The following is a 21,697-nucleotide window of genomic DNA, read 5'->3' on the forward strand; positions in this document are numbered from 1 at the left end:
TTCATATAATATGACACATTGTCACTGATTGAATTATCATACCACCGAAAATCTGATGATCTAGTCGAATATTTATACATGATGGCACACATTGAAGACATGCACCTCAGATTTCATATGGAGAACTTCATCATAACTCATCGTAAATGTTTAAACCTGCCAACAAATCCAGCTTTTTACTAAACCCGAACAAATATTTTGACATTTCTCTGGATGAATAAATAGTTAATGAGTTCTCCACCTTTTCGATGTTTTTTTTCTTCTTGTTAAAGCCTTAAAATAGACATGAGTTTTTCACAAACATCAATTTCGTTGCGGTGCAAGAGGAAAAATCAGGGAATCAAAAATTTGTATATATTCATCATTACAGGGGCATGAATATCAGAAAGAAAGAAATCAGTTTTCTGTAAAACTACGACAGGACACTGGAAAATTACAGATGATTAATGTTTAGTCTTCTCACTCATTCTGATCATCAGTTATCTGTCTTGAAATACATCATCTTTCTAGAGGCAAAGCATTGGTTGCTGTTCAACATATCCTCAACCACAGGAGGTCACTGTTGAACACTGAAGCTCAGGGAAGGGAGCGAGTGCATTTCTTTGTGTAGTGGATCTATTGTTGTATGTATTGTGTCCTTCAGGAAGGATCATGTGAATGGAGGCACAGTGTACCTGAATATTCTCAAAACACCACAAATTTATTCAACAAAAAGGTCATTTTAGTGAATTAGGGTCAGTGGTACAAAAGAAACGTGACTGTTGTGGAACGGCCAGTCACACAAATACACCCTAGAATCATATTTCACAGGTCCTGAATGAGATTGTACAATTTTTACAGAGAAAGAGATGAATAAATTATTTGATATTGACAAATGTGCATTGCTGAAATGTTACAAGAGTCCTCTCTTTAAATCAGTGTGAAACTACAGCATTCCAACATGTAACTATGCAGACAGCTCTACGTTTAGGAGCAAACCAGACAAATGTTAGTTCAGGTTACAGTTCAAACCCAGAGGACAGGTTGTATGATTATAAAACAATTACATGTCAAGGTTTTATAAAAGTCCATATAAACACATTTCACCGAAGAACCTCACTCCAACAAACTTGGGCACTGAAGGATGACAGCAAAGTTTCATCATAATGAATCATGTACAATACATAAAAATAGAATCTGTCATGAGCATGATCAATTGTGCATTGATATCTTGATTGATTTATAGATACAAGAACACATGTTTAACTGTCAGAGACGAAATCTTCAAAAAGGGACGTATACAGACATTTTATGAAACCATTCATGTTCATCAACAACACTGAAGGCTAATTTGCTTGTGTGTCAGAAATATGAATCTACAATTTAATGTAATACTTTTTAACCATATGCGTTTATTCAAGTATATAGTTTAAGTTAGATCTGTGGATGATAAATTAGGGGAAGGGCAATAAAATAATAAATATAATCACTGCAATATAATTCAATATATAAATTATGCATATGCATCGTGCAACCACAGGAAGAACCTAAATCGGTTTGAATGCTCTCTCTCAGATTTGAAAATCTTCAAGTAGTTGTCATTCTCTTCTCATAAGAGTTTTAAACCACAACCTCCACTCAGGAGCAAAAATCAGTCTTTAAAAATGTATGTGACTCAATGGTGACTCAATGGTGATTATTATCGATAATGACGTAAATTAACATTTTTATCTGTATATCATTTTTTGCCGTATCGCTCAGTCCTATGACAACAAATTATTTTGTGTACATGAACTAACAGTAGGTCTATCTGGCAACCCATCTATGGTGTCAACAATCTTCTGAAAGGATCAGAAAAGTAGCATAACTTACATTTTGTTGTAGTTGATCTGTGTATTGAAAGACAAATCAGTCAATACGTCAGTAAATTTAGATTCCTGCATTTTCAATCCTGGGATAGTGGGGACAAGCCGTTGATTCACAGATTGTGTCGTTAGGGTTAAAAACCTGTCTTGACTTGTCATTAATGAAATACTGTACTAATGGAGAGTACCAATTGAAATGTTCTGATGTTAAAAAACGACTTTGTTAGCACCGTTTATGTGTTTTGGTTGTGCCTTTCAGGACAATGTGAGGTAATCCAACAGACCATTCATCACAGGGCCAGAACTCCAATCCAGGCAGTGAGTACGGTATCTCATAGTGTGCATCCAGGTAAGCTATCAGGGTGCTGCCATAAGCCACCGACATCACAATGAGAATGTGCCTGGAGGATACAGAGAATAAAGATCAATATACAGAACGTGAGCTTTAGAAAGAAATAACCCTGTCCACAAAAACCTATGTGTAAAAACATTTCCTCATCATCTTGATAAGGAACATTGCTCACGGGTGTGTTGTGTTAGGAAAAGAGAGGGACACATCTAAACACTCACCAGATACCGTGCAGGTAGCAGAAGTTAAGCTGCTGCCAGAAGCTGCAGCCAAAGCGATCGCTAATCCAGCAGGAGATGGCAAGTATCCACAGAGCCACAGACATCTTGGCCAGTCGCAGAACCTTCTGGTCAGTGCAGCTGAGACACAAAGAAAAGAGTTCATTTTTAAATACAGTGAAACTGCACCAAACACATTCACAGGAGCACGAGAGGCCACAGTTTTCATACCATCTCATCTCGACTGCCAGAGTGTAAAGCAGGTGGAGGCCAAAACAGTTTAAAGCGTAGGCGTTGGCTGTAGGTTTGACGAATGATGACACAGAGGTGACGACAGTAACCAACAGGATGAGACGTGAAAATGTGGACCTGTGGTGGAAAAGACAAAGAGAAGGAAGTTTGTGGATACCAGCAGAATCTACAAGTTCTGGAGCAACTTACTCAGAAATTTGCATTTTTACACACTGCCCCTCCAGAAATTTCAGTTAGTTTCTGTAGCCTCAATCTTTCATGCTCATGATCATTCAACAAACTGGAGCAGGATTTCTTTGGAAGATAATAAAGAGCAACACATTTGCTCCCTGTTTAAAGAGATCTTAACGTTCATTTCAAACAACCAATGCATTACTTTGCAAAAATGGAAAATTTAACATGAGTTCATTGAGAGGAGGGTTTATGGGATTATTTTCAGGTGTTCATTAAAGTTTTATTCATCTTTTCCCCACCTTGTGGTTAAATATTTACACGGGATGGGTGGTGTTTCATCTTCTTACAATAGTGAGAGCTGCTACCTGTCACATTCAGGTGATGGCAGCGGCACCATATTGTATGTTTGTGACAATGACTTTCATTGGGGCTGTTGGGCTGGTTCCTCAGCCAGCACAGGTAGGGTTTCAGAGTAGAGTCCCTTTTAAACGCTATCTCATTGTTCTTTTCAACTTGTCTTATTAAAGGATTAGTGAGCGGTGTTTGAGTCCTTAGTAACACATGGAGATGTGGGGTATATTTTACAATTTGCCGAATAAAAACATAAACAAACTTACAAAAGTAAATCCGCTGTCTGTTGTTGTGTTGATTTTTACAAGGTTATCTTACCTGTCTTTTATAAAAGAAGGAAACAGCCTGCGGGGAAACCAGATTGCGTATCCCGCTGCCAACACCCACAGGATTGACAGCTCATCTAACATCTGGCCAACGAAACTCAGAGTCATGTGGAAGTACGCTGAGAAGAGTCCTGCAAGAAGAAAAAGTCTTAATGTGTAGAAAATAAACATTTTATACAGAAACAAACACACAAGAATTTAATTTCAAAACTGAAGGTTTTAACCCGTGTATTGAAAAAAACACATTCACATAAAACAGTTGATGAAACAACTGGTGAATGTTTGCCGCAGGTGACAAGAGTTCTTAAGTAGCACTGCAAGTTATTTTCACTGTCTATTAATGTATTGATTATTGAACGGTTTAGTCAATAAAAAGTTATCAACTTAAAAAATGCTCTTAAATGATTAATCAATAATCAGTACAACTGCAGATTTGTTTACGCTGGATTATATATCAATCATTTAACAAACTAACACTCAAAATGTTGGGAACCACAGCTCTGAACCATTAAAGTTCAGTTTTTTATATTACATTATATTGCTGATGTTGTATTTTAAAGAAATAAAATCATTCTACTACTTCATCTGCGACAACTGCACCTGTCTATTTGGCAAGTCATGTCAAATTATAACTGAACCAACAAGTCAACTGTTCATGTTTAACAGGCTCTGTGACTCAGTGAGTCTGTGAATAATCGGCTCCATGTATGTAAAACAGTAAAACAGATACAAATCTACATGAAATACACAAGAAAAGAAAAGAGCAACTGACCCACAAAAATCATCATGATCCAAACCATGTGGATTGACAGGCTTCTCTCTTTGGCGTAAGGATGAAGGAGGTAGAGCATGACAGGAGATATGATGAAAAAAAAAAAGCTGCTCATCTGTAGGGGAACCAACAATCATTAAAATATATATATATATATATATATATATATATATATAACTGGGAGTTAGGGATCAGTTTTTATGGGAATATGTATTTATTAGATGAATCTGAAAACATAAATCTTTGTTTTGACATAAACGCTGCAGTATATAGAACGTACAGTGTTGAAATATTCCACCACGTGTTCAGAGTGTCTGTAGTTGTCTTCACACCAGTCGATTTCTGAACTCTCGTAGGAGAAGACTCCTGCCATCCTTTCACTGGAGTAGAAGCCTGTTGGGGGGGGGGATAATTTGGTTTATGCAAATCAGTTTCTTCTCCCTCTTGATCTCTAGTCCTCCTTTATTCAAATTTCATTTTATCCTCTCATACTATGAAGAACAAGCTCGAAAAGACAAGTAATGCTGTCTAAGGATTTCCCAAAACCTGATTAGCATGAAATTACAATGATTCCTAAAAGTGGATTTATAATTCATTAACAGCCAATGAAGTCATTAATTAAAGCTTTTTAAATGTTTTTGTGCAAAAGGTTTTGTAGGTTTTTGATACATAAATACAGATGTTGGTAGTTTAACACCTTTTCTGGTCTATAAAAGTTGAATTATCTCTCAATATAAAAAGTCTGAATCCAAAAGAGGTGAATGGATCTTACCCCCCATGTTGCTGCTGCTGCCTCGGCCTCAGGTCTGTCAGTGTTGCTCTGCTGCAGGTGGAGTAACAGGTGCTTCTCTCTGGGTGGAGCCTCGCACCGCTCCCTCCTGATCCTTTGTCATCGAGGGAAAATGTCTGGAATGGACTGATTGATTGTTTTTTTCCACTGGGTCTTCACTGGTAACATGTTTCACTTCGGAGGAATTGGCATCTTTGATTTAAATATTAATATTAAATATGACAAGATTAATACTTTATGAGCTGTTATTAGAATTTGACAGATATTTAAAATGTCAGAAATTATTATAGAGCTGTGTACAGACTGATAAAACAGCACCGGTCGCGGCTGTGCTCGTCTGTATAATCCTCATCCCTCCTCCTTTATCCCTCATCCTGTCCATCTGCCTCCGCTGCAGGCCAACGACACCCAGCTACTTTTCAAAATAAAAGCAGGAGCATTCTCAGAGGGCAAAGGGCATGTGTATGATGAAATGTACCAAAGTAAAGTACTAAAAAATAAAAGTTTTAAATGTCAATTTATCCACATTCCACACTAACATTGTCATATTAGATGCTTAATTCAAGCTGAGGAACAGAAAAAAAGGCTTTTTTTTTTTTTATTATGTTAAATAATATAAAATAAAAGTGTTGGGGTTATAAACACATACAAAATTGGTTTAGAATTAATTAAATTCAAAAAAACGATATTTATTGACTATGAGGGCATCACATCATTTTACAAAAATCAACCACACTCAAACAAAATGCAAAACTGGCAGAAACAAACACTTGTTAGTAATTGATAAATGCTTAATACATTTTCAGTCACTTCTCACTTATTGTCTAATAACTTACTGATGACACAATCTGGACCAGTGAAAAAGTCATTGAGGTAAAATACGAAAATATATTTCTTTATGATATTGAAGTGAAAACTAATGGAAATGTATTATACTATTAATAATGAATGAGCAGAAAATCGAGAAGTTCTTTTTCAGTGACATCAGCAGTATTGTGTCTAGGAATGGCTTTGATTCATCTGAAACAAGTTCATTATGGTGCAAATGTACAGTCAAGTTCACAAAATTAACATATTATCTAATACAGAACCGATGACTACTTAATATTGTGCTGTCGATTTAATCTATAATACTGATCAGGATCTGGCGTTGCTCTAGAAAAGCTTCAGGCAGATACAAACACTGTTGACAATAAAAGCAATGCAGCATTTTCAGGTCACTTTCTCTCGAGTCTGTAACTGAAGCTTTGAGACGTTTTCAGTGGAGTAACAGCCCAAAGGAAGCTGTTGGTGAAGTGTGGGCAAAGTCAGAGATCTTGTTGCTATAGTCATTGTGTCATCGGGGCAACCAGAGACATGAAACCTGAGCAGCTCTTTGCACTGGATGTGCATTTTAAGGATCATGGTCATAATGATGATGTTTCCTCTTCTTGTTGAAATGTCAGAAGGGTCTGCTCTTCAGCAGCCCTGTACTTCGTCATGGATGAAGATCTACAACCATGAACTATTCACTGGCAGTTTCCTTCTCAAGCAGAATGTTTTGCTTTCATCAAATTACACATATTTCTCAACAAATTTAGAAAAGCCTACGAGGAAGATATGAAGTCTGAATCAAATCTTTTCTACATAATTGCCAGGAAAGAGGCCTTCTCTTCCGTTAATCCTGCCCGTCCACCATCCTGTTGGATCTGCAGAGAAACACACTTTGTCAGACACTGTGGAACATTTGAAATCTGATTATATCTGATCTCTGTTAAGGTGGTATCTTTCTTCTCATCCTCACACCTTCTTTGACCAGGTCGAAGACGTCGTTGACCTCGAAGCTGATCTCATCCGTGTCCTGGCCGACATACTGATACAGCGCCCGGCAGCGAGGCCCCTTGGGTCGAGGCTGATGTTTAGGAGCAGGAGGAGGTCGCTGATTGATGCTCCTTCTCCTCTGCTTCCTGTGACAAAGAGAAAGAAAGGACAAAAGGGATGAAAGAAGAAGGAGATGACAGGAACTCACAAAGGGAGAGAAATGCTACAAATCACAATATATTGTTATATAATTTTACTTTTAAAAGTTTTATGTTTGGGTGCATATCTAAGCTGTTTAAATGCTTTATTTTCTACAGCACGTGTGGAAATAAACAGGTTTATCTTTCCTGTCTCAACATTTGGTTTTGTTTGGGCCCCACCTTGACAAACCTTGAGGACACAACAAACCTGTATGCGTGTATTTAAAGTGACTAAACAAGTCCACCCACACATAACGCAGTCATAGTTTCTTTAGTTTTTAGTGATCTCGCTCACCCTGACATGCCCTGGTCAGGCACATTCAGGAAGTCCATGTTGCCTTGGCTGTGCTGGTTGTGGGTTGGGACCCTGGGGGCCCGCTGAGAACCCAGTTTGGGCAGAGCGTTGCTAGGTGGCCGGCCTTGTTTGTGCGAGGTCGAATATGTCATTTCTGAAGGTTGGGGCTGAGGAGCTCTGGAAAACTTGGCTGCTCCATTCTGGTGAGCTGAGGAGAGGAAGAGTGGAGTCACAGTAAAATGAAACCCCCTCAAACTAAAGCACAAGATCCAAGTACAACTACTGCTGAATGAAAACAGAGCTGCTCAGATATTTCCATAAACATCCAGCTCTAAAGTTAAAAGTACTCATAATTCACTGAGAGTTACTCCAATCACAATTATATTGATGATAAAAAGTGATAAAAGTGAAAAAAAAGTTATATATTATAAAAGTGATTGTTATATATTATACAGGCATGTTTTTACTGCTTTATATCCTCTTTGCTTTAGTTTTAATGTTAAAGTTGAGTTGAAGGCTGAAGTCCACACACTAGAACTTATAAAATAACTTTAAACTGCATTTAAATATAATACTTGAGTACATGTACTTCGCTATCTTCCAGCATCTGTATATAATGATAGAAATAAATACCTCTGCTGGATATATGATTTCTCCCTCCACCATGAGACTGTGGGACACTCTTCCTGGTCGGCTCTGATGAAATGAATGTTCAGTTATAACAATACCTGGATATACAAGAGTCATTTTTATATTCAGTAACTTAAGTATTACTTAACTTTACCTCGGCTATCCTTATTTCAATATTCTGCATCATTATTTTGTTTTAACTCACTGGAGGACTTGGGTAGTCCATCTCCCACTGTGATGGTGAGGACCTTCCCTCCAGGTTTGAGCTGGGCCAGGTCTCCTTGCCCCCTCTGGAAGATGACCATCCTGGAGCCTCCTCCACCCCAGCCCTCCTTCTTCACCCTGAACTCCAGTCTGAGTCGTGAGGAAAGAATGTCAGTGGTTTCTGTTTTTCTGTTTTTCTGATTTTCTGATTTTCTATGCAAAATGCAGGTGGTCTGAGTGTGTATGTGTTCCTCTACCTGTCAGTGAAGGAGATGGTCAGTTTTCTCCCGGCCACGTCCTCGTAGCGTTTGGAGAGCAGGCTGAGGAACTCTGTCTTGAAGTTGGACTCCAGCAGGCTGTCGTACTGAGACTCGTGCAGGATGAAGAAATCATCCTGTCTCGTACTGAAAAGAAAAACAAGACCATTGAGAGCTAAATGTGGGTAACTGCTCTTGCACAGACGGAGGACTGGGAAGTTTGTCCTCCATCTCTTTATCGGTTTATCTTCTGCAAATGACAGCTCTACCTGAGAGAGACGCCATTGATGCTTCCAAACTCCAGCTTTCGTTTCAGCACCTCCCTTATCTGTCCCTTCTCGGGCCCTTTCTTCACCTTCTCTCGACCAATCAGATAGATGCCCTTCGGGGTCAAGATCAAATCTCTCTTGATGGACTGGGTTGTGAAAGAAAATAAAAAACAGAAGTGAGAACTGTGTGTGGCCTTTCTGTAAAGAGCATGTGTTATATATAACATCTCTAATCTCTTTTCCTTCATTCTTTGAAGGATAATAACACACGTGCTCAGCAAAGCTTCACCTTGAACCTGCGATCAAACTTATTGACTGAATCAGCGAAGTCGACGCGCTCCCTCTTGGACAGAAACTGTCGCAACTCGGGCCTCTGCTCCAGGCCGAGGTAGTCGCCGACGAAGTTCCTGTTGATGCTGTTCTTCCTCCGCTCCTTGGAGTTGTACAAGATGTCCGAGGCTGAGAGTCGCAGGGGGGAACACACAGTATATTCAGAGCGGGGACTTGAAACTTGCATTAGGTGGAGACAGTATGAGGAGTGTTTGTCTTTTACTCACCCTCCTCTCTCATTTGTTCATACTTCTTCCTGGCGATGTACCGTCTCCAGGCTTTCTGGATGATCCTAGCGAACGTGTCAAACTTCCTCTCCCTCATCTCCTCCAGAAGAAACAGCTGAGGAACACAGAGCATGTTTTCAAGAATATATTTAAATATATATATTTCGTTTCAGTCATATTTCACCTTCTGTTTCTGGCACTTTTATGGATTTGCGTCCAATATTGCATCTCTTTGAGCTCTGTTTTTGGTCACTACCAATTCAAGGAAATATCTCTCATGACTCTTTAACTGGAAAATAATAACTTTTATTTTCTTGATTTATTGATGGCTATTGGAACGTAGAGTGTATTTCATCAAATAAGATAAAAATGAACCAAGTATCAAAAGTAAAACTACTTATTATCTGAAAAATGTCCCCTGTTATTTATATATTTTCTAAACTGATTATTATTCCTTTTGCTATTATTGCAGTATTAATGTTTAAGTAGCATTTTATTCAAGTTTGATATCAACTAAATTCAACAGTAGGATCTTAAGGAGCCTCATCTAAAACATTGTTTCATAATTTATTAGTCTGCTATAAGTCAGATAAATGTTACACAGCAAGAAACTACAATACAAAACTACACTCATGAAATGAAACTACCCAAGTGATCCTAACCCGTACCTCAAGGTTGTGAGACCAAGAATAAAATATAAAAAGTTTGTTACCGATTCAGGGTTCTTGACGAAGATTTTGGAGCGTCCCATCTGATACTGGTCATTGTCCATGTTGACAGAGCGGAGGAGGTGAAGGACCCCCTGCTGCTCTGGACCCCTCCAGCCCGGCCATGTCTCCGCTGTCAGAATGGCATACCTGGATAGAGTACAAACACACCATGGTTCCGTCTTTCATAACAAACACATTGAAAATGATGAACCCTTTCTTAAACATGCCCAGGACGAAACTCACCTCATCAGAAACTTGTTGAAGACCCTACGGTACGCGAATCCAGCTCGTCTCACTCGTATGTTTTCCCGCAGTCCAAGGTATTCAACCTGATGTCGCGCCCTACAAACAGACCACAGCTCATTCAGAAGTGTGTTTTAAGTTCTCATGTGTGCGTATTTTTGACAGTGATGATGCTGACCTGCTCTCCTCCCAGTCTTTAGGTCTTTTTGTCTCATTGGGTTTGATACAGCGGATGTAGTGCGGAGTGCACTTCATCAGGGTGTTCACCAGGTCATTGGCTTGTTTCTGTTGAAAACATTAATGTGAAATAAGAGCAGTGTTAATTTCATGGTTACTTCAGGGGCAAATCCAGGGATGCTGCTGTAATCTGATTGGCCCCTGAAGTGCCCCTGTACCTTCATTATACTTTCTTTTAAATAAATTAGTCACTTAGTTACATTACTAATGATACATGTGAAAATCTTTTATTTTCTAAGCCATTTTGAAGTACACAAACAATTTTCTAAATGTATTCGATGACGTGTCTTTGCTCAAGGCTATAGAATAATACTGAATAAGGTATTATGCATGGATGTTAGACATATAATTGGCACCTCTGTGTAAATTTTGGCCCCTATATGGCCCCTGATATATAAAAATCCTAGATCCGCCACTGGGTTACTCTCAGGTCCAGCTCTCACCTTGATCTTGGAGCTGGCTGTGGTCGGCCTCCCTTTCTTATCAGTGTTTAGGTTTTCAGGGAACAAGCTACGGATGAAGTCACTAAAGAGACAAATTCAGGAGAAGGTTATTTTCACAGTGGTTTTTACTTATAAATACACCACACGTGAGAACATCAGATAAATGCAGAAGACTCACTACTCGCTGCTCTGCATGAGCTCTATGAGGTCGGGGAAAAGCACATCCCGGTTTCTCTCACAGAAGCCGGTGATTTCATATGACACCTGAGATGACCAAAGGTTACGTTAAAGTTTCATGTCCAGGTTATTTGCTTAAAAATGTTAAATTCAAATGTTTTCTGACCCTAAACCAAGTGAGTCAGTTTACCTTGCCGGCGTAGTGATGTATGACAAAGCCGGAGTTCCAGCTGTTGAAATGTTCATGCGTCCCCACAGCGGCCTGCAGTTTCTGCAGCAGTGTGCCATCTGCGCCTTCTCCTTTAGCGTGCATAGTGGCACACACATCATCCAGCACGCTCATTATACCTGGAGGGTTCTGCAAGGAGAGGATGACGAAGAAGAAGATGAAGTTTATTGAACATTAGAATGTCACTCAGCAGAGAACCAAACTCCATACACTCATAAATATGTCTCCTAAACGTGTGATCAAGATCCATGAATTATTCTCTGAGAAATCAATGAAAATGTTGAAAATCGCTCAATGCTAAAGAAAGAAAGACGAAAAAATTCCTGGATACGTCGCCTGAAAGGATCAACACCAAATTTTGATGGGATCTTTCCTAAACCACATCCCTCCACCAAGATTTGTAATAATCAGCCCTGTAGTTTTTGCGTAATGTTACTTACAAACAACTAAAACAGACAGGGGAAAACAAATACGCAAAAATGTATGTTAAGTCAATGATATGAAAACAAGATCTGAGAATAAAGTATTTATGGGAAGTCGTGGGAACTTTCGGTTTCCTCTTCTGAACAGTTTCTGAATAATCTATTTTTGTTAAAGTTAACGTTAGAACCTTACCAGTTTATTTTCAATGAGGTCACACACAATCTTGTTGTTGAAGTACTCGATAGGTGTCCACTTGATGCCCTCCTGAACATACTCTTCCTATAGGAGAGAGATGCGAGGCCACACAGAGAAGACGTCTCAAAAACAAAACTTGTTACATTTAGTTTTCAGTTGAGTGAAAATATTTACAACTTTATTTGCACTAAATTAAAAAGAAGCAGTGTACATCAGTGTGTGGTAGCTACCTGCTCAGCCTTCAGAGTGAGTTCAATAAAGATTTGCTGCAGTTTTTCGTTCACAAAGTTGATGCAGAACTGCTCAAAGCCATTTTTCTGCAGGCAGAAAGCATAATTAACTTAATGTCAGAGAATCACAACATTAAAAATAAACCTGCCGCTATGTACCATCTGTAAAACTCTCAAGTTATTTCAATACTATTAGTAGTGTACAAACCTGGAATATTTCAAAGCCATAAATGTCGAGAACACCAATACTGAATTCTTCATGTGGTTTCTGAATGGCTTTATTTATGGCCTGGACAAGACAGACAAGGACGTGAATATAAAATACAAACGCATTTATTTCTGGAAGATAAATAGAGGAATTTCTTATTTGTGCACCTCAACCAGATAGTCAAAGAGTCGTGCGTAGAGGGCCTTGGCCAGAGCGTCTCGTGTGTAGGTGGCCTGCTCCTGGTTCAGGGTCACGTTGATGGACTCGGACTTCCCTCCCCACTTTGAGTCCATCTTCCTGCTGGTCAGCTTGTCCTGCAGACGGCTGGAGTCGATGCCCAGCAGGTAGGCAGGGAAGGCGAGCACTGGAGAAAACAACATAAATGTGTAACCTGTGTCAGACTCCGATATGTTCTGCAATCTATACTGTTGAAAGTGAAGATGTTTTGAAATAACTTAAATTGGTAAAATGTCAATTGTGGATGTAAATGCTAATTAGTTGTTGAGCAGGGAATGAAGGTTGTAATGACACTCACAGATTCTTTCAATTAGCAAAGTGGCTGTCAAGGGACTGCTTTTGTCATGGTGAGCTCTAATTTACCCCTCAGGTGTTACATGGGTAATTACATACTACCATGCGTGCCCGGTGGGAATGTACACGTGTGAATCAATGTGTGTCTGGCGAATACATGTGTAAGAACATTAATGTGTGTGTGTGTGTGTGTGTGTGTGTGTGTGTGTGTGTGTGTGTTTGACTCACGGTCCGTGCTCTCCACCTGGCCGTAGTTGCCTGCCTCTATGAAGCTGATGTTTCCCAGGTGGAGGATGCCTGCGATGATCTGCAGCACCTGAGCCTGGATGTCACCTGGGATCCCGATCACCTGCATCGCCTCCTGGAAACCATGATATAAAAGGGCGGAGCAACAGGTTAAGGCAGGCGTAGTACTGCAGAGGTGGACGAAGTTTCCAGATATGACTTATAGGTGTGGGAGCATGGTCGTGCCTCAGCCACACCTCTTATCAATCCTATTTATACCTGGTCAATCCATCATGCTCTGTTTGTCTGAGATTCTCCAACCCAAGATGGCGCCGTTCCAGTGGCAATAACATTTCTATACAAACTACTTCTGCAGTGAACAGTGTGTATTATGTTCATATTCAGAATTTTTTAATTTAATTAATTAATTTATTTTTCTATTGCCTTTAATATTTGTATTCTCTTGTCTACATCACTCTGACCTGCCTGCTGCTGGAACAAATTAATTGCCCCTGTGTGTGGATCAATAAAGTATATTATCTTAAAATCAGGCAGTAAGATCTACATTGATTCATAAATCAAGTTTGGTTGAATCTACACATCAAATCGATAGATAAAAAACATAGTGTTGGTTCTTAACATTTTTGGCCTGTGACTCGATGAATTGAATCTCTGTTTAATTGTCAGAAGCAAAAAGAAGTAGCACAATTTGGTAATTCACAAGGCAAACGTTAAGATTTGGGAGAAGTCCGAAGAAACAGTATAAATCTGTTTGATATAAATGGTATAAATGTTTTTTCTTCTTTCCAACATTTTTGGACCCTGTCTAATCCATGTGTTCATGCTCGTTCTGTTATGGACTGAGGTAAAAAAACATCATACTGAGGATAAACCACAGGATATGTACCATAGTCTCTTGGAAGTCTTTGCAATCATTGGTCCCATCCACCTTATAGGTCCCAGACTGGTTGAGGTAGTAGTAGTAGTCCGGGGTCATGATGCCCAGGCCCTCTTTCTGCTGAGCGTTGGTGCCCTCCATCAGCTGAAGGACAACAGTGCAGGCAGAGGATGTGGTTAGACATGAACAGTGGTTCTCAAAGTGGGCACCAAAATAAGGAAGTGTGCCATCAAACTGTAACATCTGCGATTGATTCTCTCATCGGCCTCTGACCTGATAGTAAATGTGGAAGTTCCTCTCGTTCTCATTCTGGTTTACCACCCTCGACTTCTCCAGCAGGAAGTTTGAGATTTTGCCGCCGTCTGGCTCTCCTCCTCTGCTGAACTGAATCTCGAAGTATTTCCCCTGGTAGATGGACACAACAGTATGAGCTGACAAATTTGTCAAATCTGATTCAACTCAACAGCTGTTAACTACAGCGATTTCCAATCATTGTGCATTTCCTCCAGACACAAAACACCCGCTGAGATCTGTTGAGCTTCATCAACAGGAAACTCAATACATTTTGCATAACATCGACCACATCAACATGTATTGTTCATGTGGTTTATAAGTGTGAAATTAGAAGAGTGGCACTCACTGATGAGAAACAACAGAGGTTTGAAAGACATTTCCTCAAACCAGCACTGTTAACTGAAACTATGGTGCATGGTGATGCCACAATCAATGACTTACTGGTTTCTGGATATATTTAATTAACTGAGTGACAGAAAATAAATCTGCAACTTTTTTTAAATCACTTAATTGTCATTCTCAAGTGTAGGAGTCTGGAGACCTGCTGTTTGCTCTGTGAGCACAATGCTGATATTAACATGCTAATGTTAAGCAAGTATAATGTTAACATGTGCACCACCTTAGATTCATGAGTTATAATTAGCACTAAACACTTGGTACAGCTGAGGCTGAATGTCTTAGGTATTAGATAAACTAAAACCAACAGTTGCTCAACTTTTTCACTGAAACTGACAAATGACAACCTCATGGTGGCGCTAGAGGAAAAGTCGGGAAATTATGATTTTAATTTGAGATATTACTTGAAAAGTTTTCATGCTCTAATGTTCAGAAAACACATCACTTCCCTCAAACTGTCTATTGCTGCAGATCCTCTTTTCAGCTTCTGGTTCAGCCACTGTCTCTTTAAGGCCCCTCTCTTCTGTGATTGATCAATAACTTCTAGAGTGTGTAGGAAATGTCGGCCTCGGCTCTCGCTCTACATGGTTTTGTGAGGGGGCATATCAGACTTCCTGCTGGTTGCTTTATTTGCATAATGGCTGACACTTCCAGGGCATCGTCATGTCAAGTGACCACACGACCAACAATGAGAAGAAGTGTTTTCTGGGAGAGCAGCTCCTTTATCACCAACTTTGGGCTTTTTAAGTTTGCAGAACTTTCAATTCACAAAAAACTATATATAACAAAAAAAGGGAAGTAAAACTGAAAAATTCATCATCTTGGAACTTCATGTCTGCCCTTGTTATATTTGATAAGATATTTACCTCCGTCACAGAGGTTATGTTTTCACCTGTTTGTTTGTTGGTGGGTTTGTTTGATAGTTAGCAGGAATACTCAAAATGATTTGTCGCATGGCCATTAATTTGGTGGAAGGGCACCGTATGAGTCAGGGAAGAACTTGTTAAACTTTGGTGCAAAACCGGATCAGGGGGAGGATCCTGGTTTTTCTTTTTATCATTTTAATTTTGAGATATTTTTTTTCTTTTGTGACATTTCCACCAATTATTCAGTTCATGCATCTTGATGAAGAAAATCAGGCACAGGTAGGGAAGTGATTTCTATGAGTATATTCTATCAGAAAGGGACTGCGCCTCGGTGCAGGTAAGCGCTCTACTGACTGCTGCTGTTGTTTGGTCTGGCTTTGCCCGCTGAAACTGAAAAATGAAATTTATCAAAAGCTCCAAACAGGCTACTGAATGTGCTTTGTGTTTCTTATTGAATACGACTTTTGGTGAACAGAGCCACAACTGCATGTCTTACTGTAATACATATGAAGTCCATGAACAGCAACTGCAGTAGATGCTGAATTAAAGATCTTACTCACAAAACGACTGGAGTTGTTGTTGCGTACAGTCTTGGCATTACCGAAGGCTTCCAGCAAAGGATTGGACTGTAGGATGATGTCTTTCACATGCTGTTACACACACACACACACACACACACACACAGAGTACAGCAGTGTGCACGTAAATGTCTTGATTCCTTTAGATAAGCAGCAGTGTTGTGTGATGTCTGTCTCTACCTGCACTTTCGATCCTCCTCCAGATACTTTAGAAATGTAACCCATGATGTATTTGGCAGCCACTGTCTTTCCAGCACCGCTCTCACCACTACCACAACACGAACAACAAGACACAGTCATTACGGGCCACACATCATTACACAAACTGCACCAGCGCTCAAGGCAAAGGATGTGTTGCAGCACAAAACACACCTGATGATGACACACTGGTTTTCTGCTTCGATCATCATGTTTCTGTACATGTTGTCGGTCAAGGCGTAGATGTGAGGGGGGTTCTCATACTGGGCCTGAGGAGAGAAACAGATCTGGGGTCAGTTCGGGGAAATGGAGGACGGACTCTATAGATCTTCGGGTGGTGGTAATAAAATGAGGAAGAATGTGACTCACGGCTCCTTGATAAAGTTCAATTTCTCTGTCGGTGAAATAGGGCATCTGTTTGAACGGGTTCACTGAGATCAACACGGGGCCGATATAAGTCTGAGCAGCAAGTTAAGGAACATGATGGAGAAATAATCACTTCTTACCCAGAGTATAGAGCTTTACTAACACTGACCTATTAAGAACAAATAGGGTTATTAATATTTGACACTTTAAAGAGATGATTACAATTGTGACATGAGTTTGAAAGGAATCCAGTACATTTCACTAAAAACCTGTAAATACAACCTCAGGTGGTATGAGAAGAAAATTGTTAGAATTCTCCTCTTAACTTTCATCCTCTAAACAGAATGTATCACAAGGTGCAGGAGTTACTGAAGTAATGAGAGGGATGAAAAGATTACCAATATGGAGGTCAAACAGTTAATCTACTTCCTGTTTCTGATAAAAAGAAGAAATTAAAAGAACACCACGTCGGCCGGAGATCAAGATAAATTCGACCTCATGGTCACTTAATGTCACCTCACTCAGCTGTTTTAACCTCTGCAGGAAAATAGCTCATCGTGATTGATGATTTAGCCAACAGTAAAGTCATCAGTTATAAAGCCCTCGTCATGATTTTTTTCTGTCAGCTTATTCCGCTGTGACGACAGTTGTTCTTCTTTGCAAATTAATATTTTTTACTCTCTAAATATAAGTTTGAAGTTTAGAAGAGCTTCATGAAGAAGGAACTGAGATGTTGGGACACTCAGCGAATGCAGAAGAGGAAGAGTGCATTCCTTGTTTTTATGCCCATATATGTTTTTGTCTGTAAATTGAACTGTATACAGTAAATATTCTGTTTATTGTTGCCTGTTTGGTTGTTTGGAGGATGGCGATATACCTTGATGATGGAAAGAAAGCCTTATTATAAGTCCCTGTTCTCAGGGGTCTGAACAAGAATTTACATTTGTTTGTTCATCTACAGGCAAAATATTGTCCACTGTGGTCGACCAATCCTCCTGAGGTATATCTAAAATTCCAAATCACTATTTGTGGCTTGTGAGAATAAAAAGAGCAATAAAACAACGTCGACAGCCTGTAGGATACAAAGATGTAGTCGTCCATGTATCTCTTCTTCAGGTTCTCCACGATGGCGTCCTCTGTGATCTTGGACAACAAGACCATGTCGTCCACGCCGCTCTGCTTCACATTCTGACTCTGCCAGTGATACTTGGCCTGAATCACACAACAAAGACATTTCAGTCTGTTTATTCATCTGTGTTTATCATTCAACATTGTAACCATTCAATAAGTTTAATAATTGATAGAAAAATACTACACTCCACTGATTTTCAATTTTGGAGATGATTTAGAAGTCTAAAAAGAAATGCTGATAATGTCCCGGGGTTGTTTGTGCCTGTAAGCTACATGTTTTTGAGTTTGATAGACGATTATGGGAAATGTAGGCTCCAGTGTTTTAGGGACTAGAAGGCTATAAGTCAGTTTATCAGAATCTGTAGGGCACACAGAAAAACAACATTAGGTCTGACATTAGCACAGATGTGTTTTAAAGATGTAGCCCCGTGTGGTTGCCAATACAGGAAGTCTGGTCGGGTTGCTAGGCAACGGGTCACAGAGTAGTTGAGCTCATTTTCTATCTTGGACATTTTAGAGAAGCAGCTCTAAACCAATGAACCAGTCTAAATATGTACCTGATGATATATAACATGGCGATGACTCAACAGTCTCTGCTTCAAAGTGATGTTTCTCATTTTGTGAAATTAGATCTTTGTGTTTGGGATTAAGAGGAAGATCATCTGACCACACAGTCTCACACTTCAAATTAAGTTTGTTATACAGTGAGATACAAGATGAACACTTCTCCTGGGACTTGGTTTTCCCTAAAGGATGCTGGTCTGTTTGACCTGTGCAGTCTGATAAGTCTTGTCATTGGCAGGATAGCTGTGCTGTGGTCTGGGGCTTTTACATACATCCACTGCTTCACTAGAAGGCTACATACAAGCCTCACGCGCTGCGTCACAGGCCGACCTAGTTCAAAAAACAAACCATTAAATGAAAAGTCATACCGAAGTAAAGAGGGGATGACAAACTTATCAACATCAGTTTCGGTGCAGCAGCGTGTAGACGAGGCCTAGTAACCAAACATGTCCAGATGTTCTCCTGAGAACAACAATCTCTTTGAGGTTCCTGGGACAACAGCTGCCTCAGCCAATCAGAGCATCCCTGACCCTAACCCGATACAAAAAGTTGATCTCAGGACAGAAGGCACTTGTAAAAATCAGGAGCCTAATGACCAACCAGATAAAGAGGGCAACTACCAAATAGCCACAAAAGGTCCAGAATTATTCTATTTCTGTCTCCACTATTTGATTATCAACAAAGTAGAAATACTTAAGTAGAATATTGATGGTGACACTTAAAGGTGTGGCAATTTCCAGTTAATTTCCTGGAAACGGTCCTCTCTATTCAAGAACCTGCTCCCTATAGTTTTATTAAGTATTGCTTGTAATTGCTTCATAAACTCCACCAAGGCCCAACAGTCCAAAATCCATTATTCTCTCGGAAATCACGGAAAAGGTTGCATAACCCCAAAAATCTTCCATTCGGCATTCCTGGATCTGGACCCTCATCTGGATCTGCACCAAATGTAATGCTTCTCTCCAGGCGTACTGCATCCTTCAACACGCTTTCATGGTCATCCATAGTAGTATTTATATAATCCTGCCAACTAACAAACAAACAAGCAAACGCAGACAAAAACAGAACCTCCTTGGCGTTGGTAAAATTTTCTGAATCTTAATCATTGGTCTGATCTTCAATCTAATGGGTTCTTCCTTGATTTGAACTGCATTCTTCCACCAAATTTCAAGAAAGACGTTTTTGTGCGTAATCCTGCTCAGTGTCAGACAAACATTACTGAAAACATGATGCATCAAAGATGAACAGAAATCTGACCTCATCAAACCAGAGCTTTCTGTTCAGTGTTGGTAGAATACAAATTGAGTAAATTGAACCTTTAACGCATTCACTCCTCAGATGTTATTCCTGTCAAAGATGTTACACTGGTTACTTCACTGTTGTCAGAATCGGTCACATCTCAGAAAACATTATTAGACTGTTAAATACTGGAGTGAAAACACAACACATTTTAGAAATAGCTTGTTCTTAAATTTGCTTGTTGTGGAATTTTAAAGACTTTTCTCTGTATACTACGACTTAAGAATTGACTGTAGTAACTCTGTGTGCTGCAGATTTTGTGATTTTGGGTGTTGGAGGATGTTTGAAGACTCCTCTGAGAGCAAGGAGGAAGTGTTGTGACAGAAGCTACAGGCCTTTGCTACAGTTCACTTCCTCCTCTCATACTTTATTGCTGCCTCTTTTGAAACCATCGAAACTTTGAACATATGCTAGCAGTTCTCTTCCTGCAACAGGCTGCAGCTTGCTTTGCCACCTTTACTAGCACACACTCCACATTTTATATTGATTTATTGGTCCACTAACCATGAGTGTCATGAGTCCACGTGTGTGTGTTTTTACAGGAGATGCTCACAAATCAAAGTATGCAGATGTGGAATAATAAGGTATTTTGCTGCTATGAGCTGCTCTCAGTGAAAAGGTTTGTCTTGAAAAAGAGGAAACTCAGCTCGCTCTCCCTGAAGTGATGGCACACAACATTATCAAACACTATCACTGTCAAAATGGACTTCACAGCATGAAATCCCTTTTTTATACATTTTGTTTGTGAAAATGAATAAACTGATATGAGATATTTTCACCTTAGAAACCAGAAAATGTGTTTAAAATGTCGTTTCTGACTGAAAAACATCCAGATTCTAACTTTCTAAGATTTGTGTGTTTGTTAGAATATCAGCAGGCAGATTCAGGAGATACACAAGTTTACTTAGTTTTAGGTTTGTACACACTTTATAGCTGTTTGAGAGAAAAAGGTGTGGTACCGTACCATTCTTCCTGTCCTGTGGGCCTCTCCTCCTCAGGTATTCACTGTCCAGACAGTGTGTCTGTGTCTGTGTGTGGGTGTCGTTTAAATCCACAGGTTGACCTGCTCACACTGCAGCCATCACACAGCAGGAACACAGCAGCCAGCAACCTACAAGACATCCATTACAAGATTCAAAAAAACCTTCTTCCTCATCCTCCCACAGGCCAAGTGTGTGAAACCAGTGAAACAAGAACTGCTCTCAGAAGCACAAAAACACACACACACACAGACACACACACACACACACACACACACACTGATGAACCTACCATGCAATGATAAGCTGCTACTTCTGTATTTCTGTCACATTCACCGTCTTCAGACAAAGGTTGAAAATCATGATCTGACAGCGTCTCTGTCAGCAGATCCCAAAGTTAAAGTCAGACGACCCACATCATTGTGCACACAGGTGTCGATGGCAATAACAACCACAACTGCACCATAGTAATTACAACAATCTGTTGCCAAATGATGGTGTTCAGTTGTGATCTGCCAGCTCCACCCAGGCTGTGGTTACCTCACGATTGTGTCGTCAGAGCGGCTGCTTCTTCCAACGCCCATAATAACTGATGCATGCAGGTTCACACAGAGTGTACACTGTGCCGATAGCAGTGTGTGAGTGCAGTTGTCAAACTGTGTTGCTTTTTGCTGTTCTGAGTCATTTTGAGTGAGAATGTCAGGTCTCATACATTCAGGTGTAGAAACTTTTGTTTGGAGGGTGGAGGCAGATCAGAGTTTTAAAGAAGAGGAGCACTTTTGGTAAATTAATAAGAATGAGATGTGGCTCACATTTGAAGCTTCTTCACTACTATGAACTGAATTTTATTAGGGCTACCAGAAGTCAAGGTTTGACATTTCCCCTTGAAACAGGAAGTTCTTCCAACTTGACTATATTTATCGTTGAACACTGTTGTTGGGGGAAAGACAGCAAATCCTGTATGTATTTTTTACAGTTGATCACATTT

At 39.8% G+C, this 21,697-nt stretch overlaps 2 protein-coding genes across 3 annotated transcripts; both read right to left on the reverse strand.

Moving 5' to 3' along the window:
* Positions 1-679: 679 nt before the first annotated feature.
* On the reverse strand, positions 680-5,413 carry acer1 (alkaline ceramidase 1). The gene is made up of 7 exons (XM_020098364.2): positions 5,059-5,413; positions 4,567-4,679; positions 4,287-4,401; positions 3,507-3,645; positions 2,643-2,780; positions 2,415-2,552; positions 680-2,245 (listed from the first exon to the last, which is right to left on the reverse strand). The coding sequence occupies exons 1-7, from the start codon at positions 5,063-5,065 to the stop codon at positions 2,068-2,070; spliced, it is 828 nt and encodes a 275-aa protein (XP_019953923.1). The 5' UTR covers positions 5,066-5,413; the 3' UTR covers positions 680-2,067.
* Positions 5,414-5,744: 331 nt separating this feature from the next.
* Positions 5,745-21,260, reverse strand: myo1f (myosin IF). Of its 2 annotated transcripts, XM_020098261.2 has the most exons (29): positions 21,002-21,260; positions 20,694-20,840; positions 17,819-17,947; positions 16,739-16,828; positions 16,544-16,638; positions 16,352-16,439; positions 16,154-16,243; positions 14,311-14,442; positions 14,047-14,181; positions 13,143-13,275; positions 12,551-12,747; positions 12,384-12,464; positions 12,176-12,262; positions 11,943-12,029; positions 11,289-11,456; positions 11,100-11,185; positions 10,922-11,003; positions 10,420-10,526; positions 10,242-10,340; positions 10,001-10,145; positions 9,289-9,403; positions 9,021-9,190; positions 8,732-8,877; positions 8,463-8,609; positions 8,207-8,355; positions 8,005-8,067; positions 7,372-7,579; positions 6,862-7,022; positions 5,745-6,764 (listed from the first exon to the last, which is right to left on the reverse strand). In XM_020098261.2, the coding sequence occupies exons 2-29, from the start codon at positions 20,694-20,696 to the stop codon at positions 6,688-6,690; spliced, it is 3,270 nt and encodes a 1,089-aa protein (XP_019953820.1). In that variant the 5' UTR covers positions 20,697-20,840; positions 21,002-21,260; the 3' UTR covers positions 5,745-6,687. The 2 variants fall into 2 exon arrangements, with proteins under 2 accessions (XP_019953820.1, XP_019953822.1); XM_020098263.2 differs by lacking the exon at positions 21,002-21,260 and having other exon boundaries at positions 20,694-20,989.
* Positions 21,261-21,697: the final 437 nt, after the last annotated feature.

This window comes from Paralichthys olivaceus, chromosome 3 (genome assembly GCF_024713975.1).
Source record: "Paralichthys olivaceus isolate ysfri-2021 chromosome 3, ASM2471397v2, whole genome shotgun sequence".
Classification (NCBI taxonomy): Eukaryota; Metazoa; Chordata; class Actinopteri; order Pleuronectiformes; family Paralichthyidae; genus Paralichthys; species Paralichthys olivaceus.

Bases quoted from the DNA above. Each gene is read 5' to 3' on its own strand.
- acer1 (XM_020098364.2), bottom strand. The intron at 3,646-4,286 runs GTCAGTTGCTCT...TTCTTCTTGCAG, and splicing joins GATCATGATGATTTTTGTGG to GACTCTTCTCAGCGTACTTC. The intron at 2,246-2,414 runs GTGAGTGTTTAG...TGTATCCTCCAG, and splicing joins TGCTACCTGCACGGTATCTG to GCACATTCTCATTGTGATGT.
- myo1f (XM_020098261.2), bottom strand. The intron at 12,263-12,383 runs GTTTGTACACTA...TTCTGCCTGCAG, and splicing joins ATGGCTTTGAAATATTCCAG to AAAAATGGCTTTGAGCAGTT. The intron at 8,610-8,731 runs GTAGAGCTGTCA...TTTTCTTTTCAG, and splicing joins ATCAATGGCGTCTCTCTCAG to TACGAGACAGGATGATTTCT.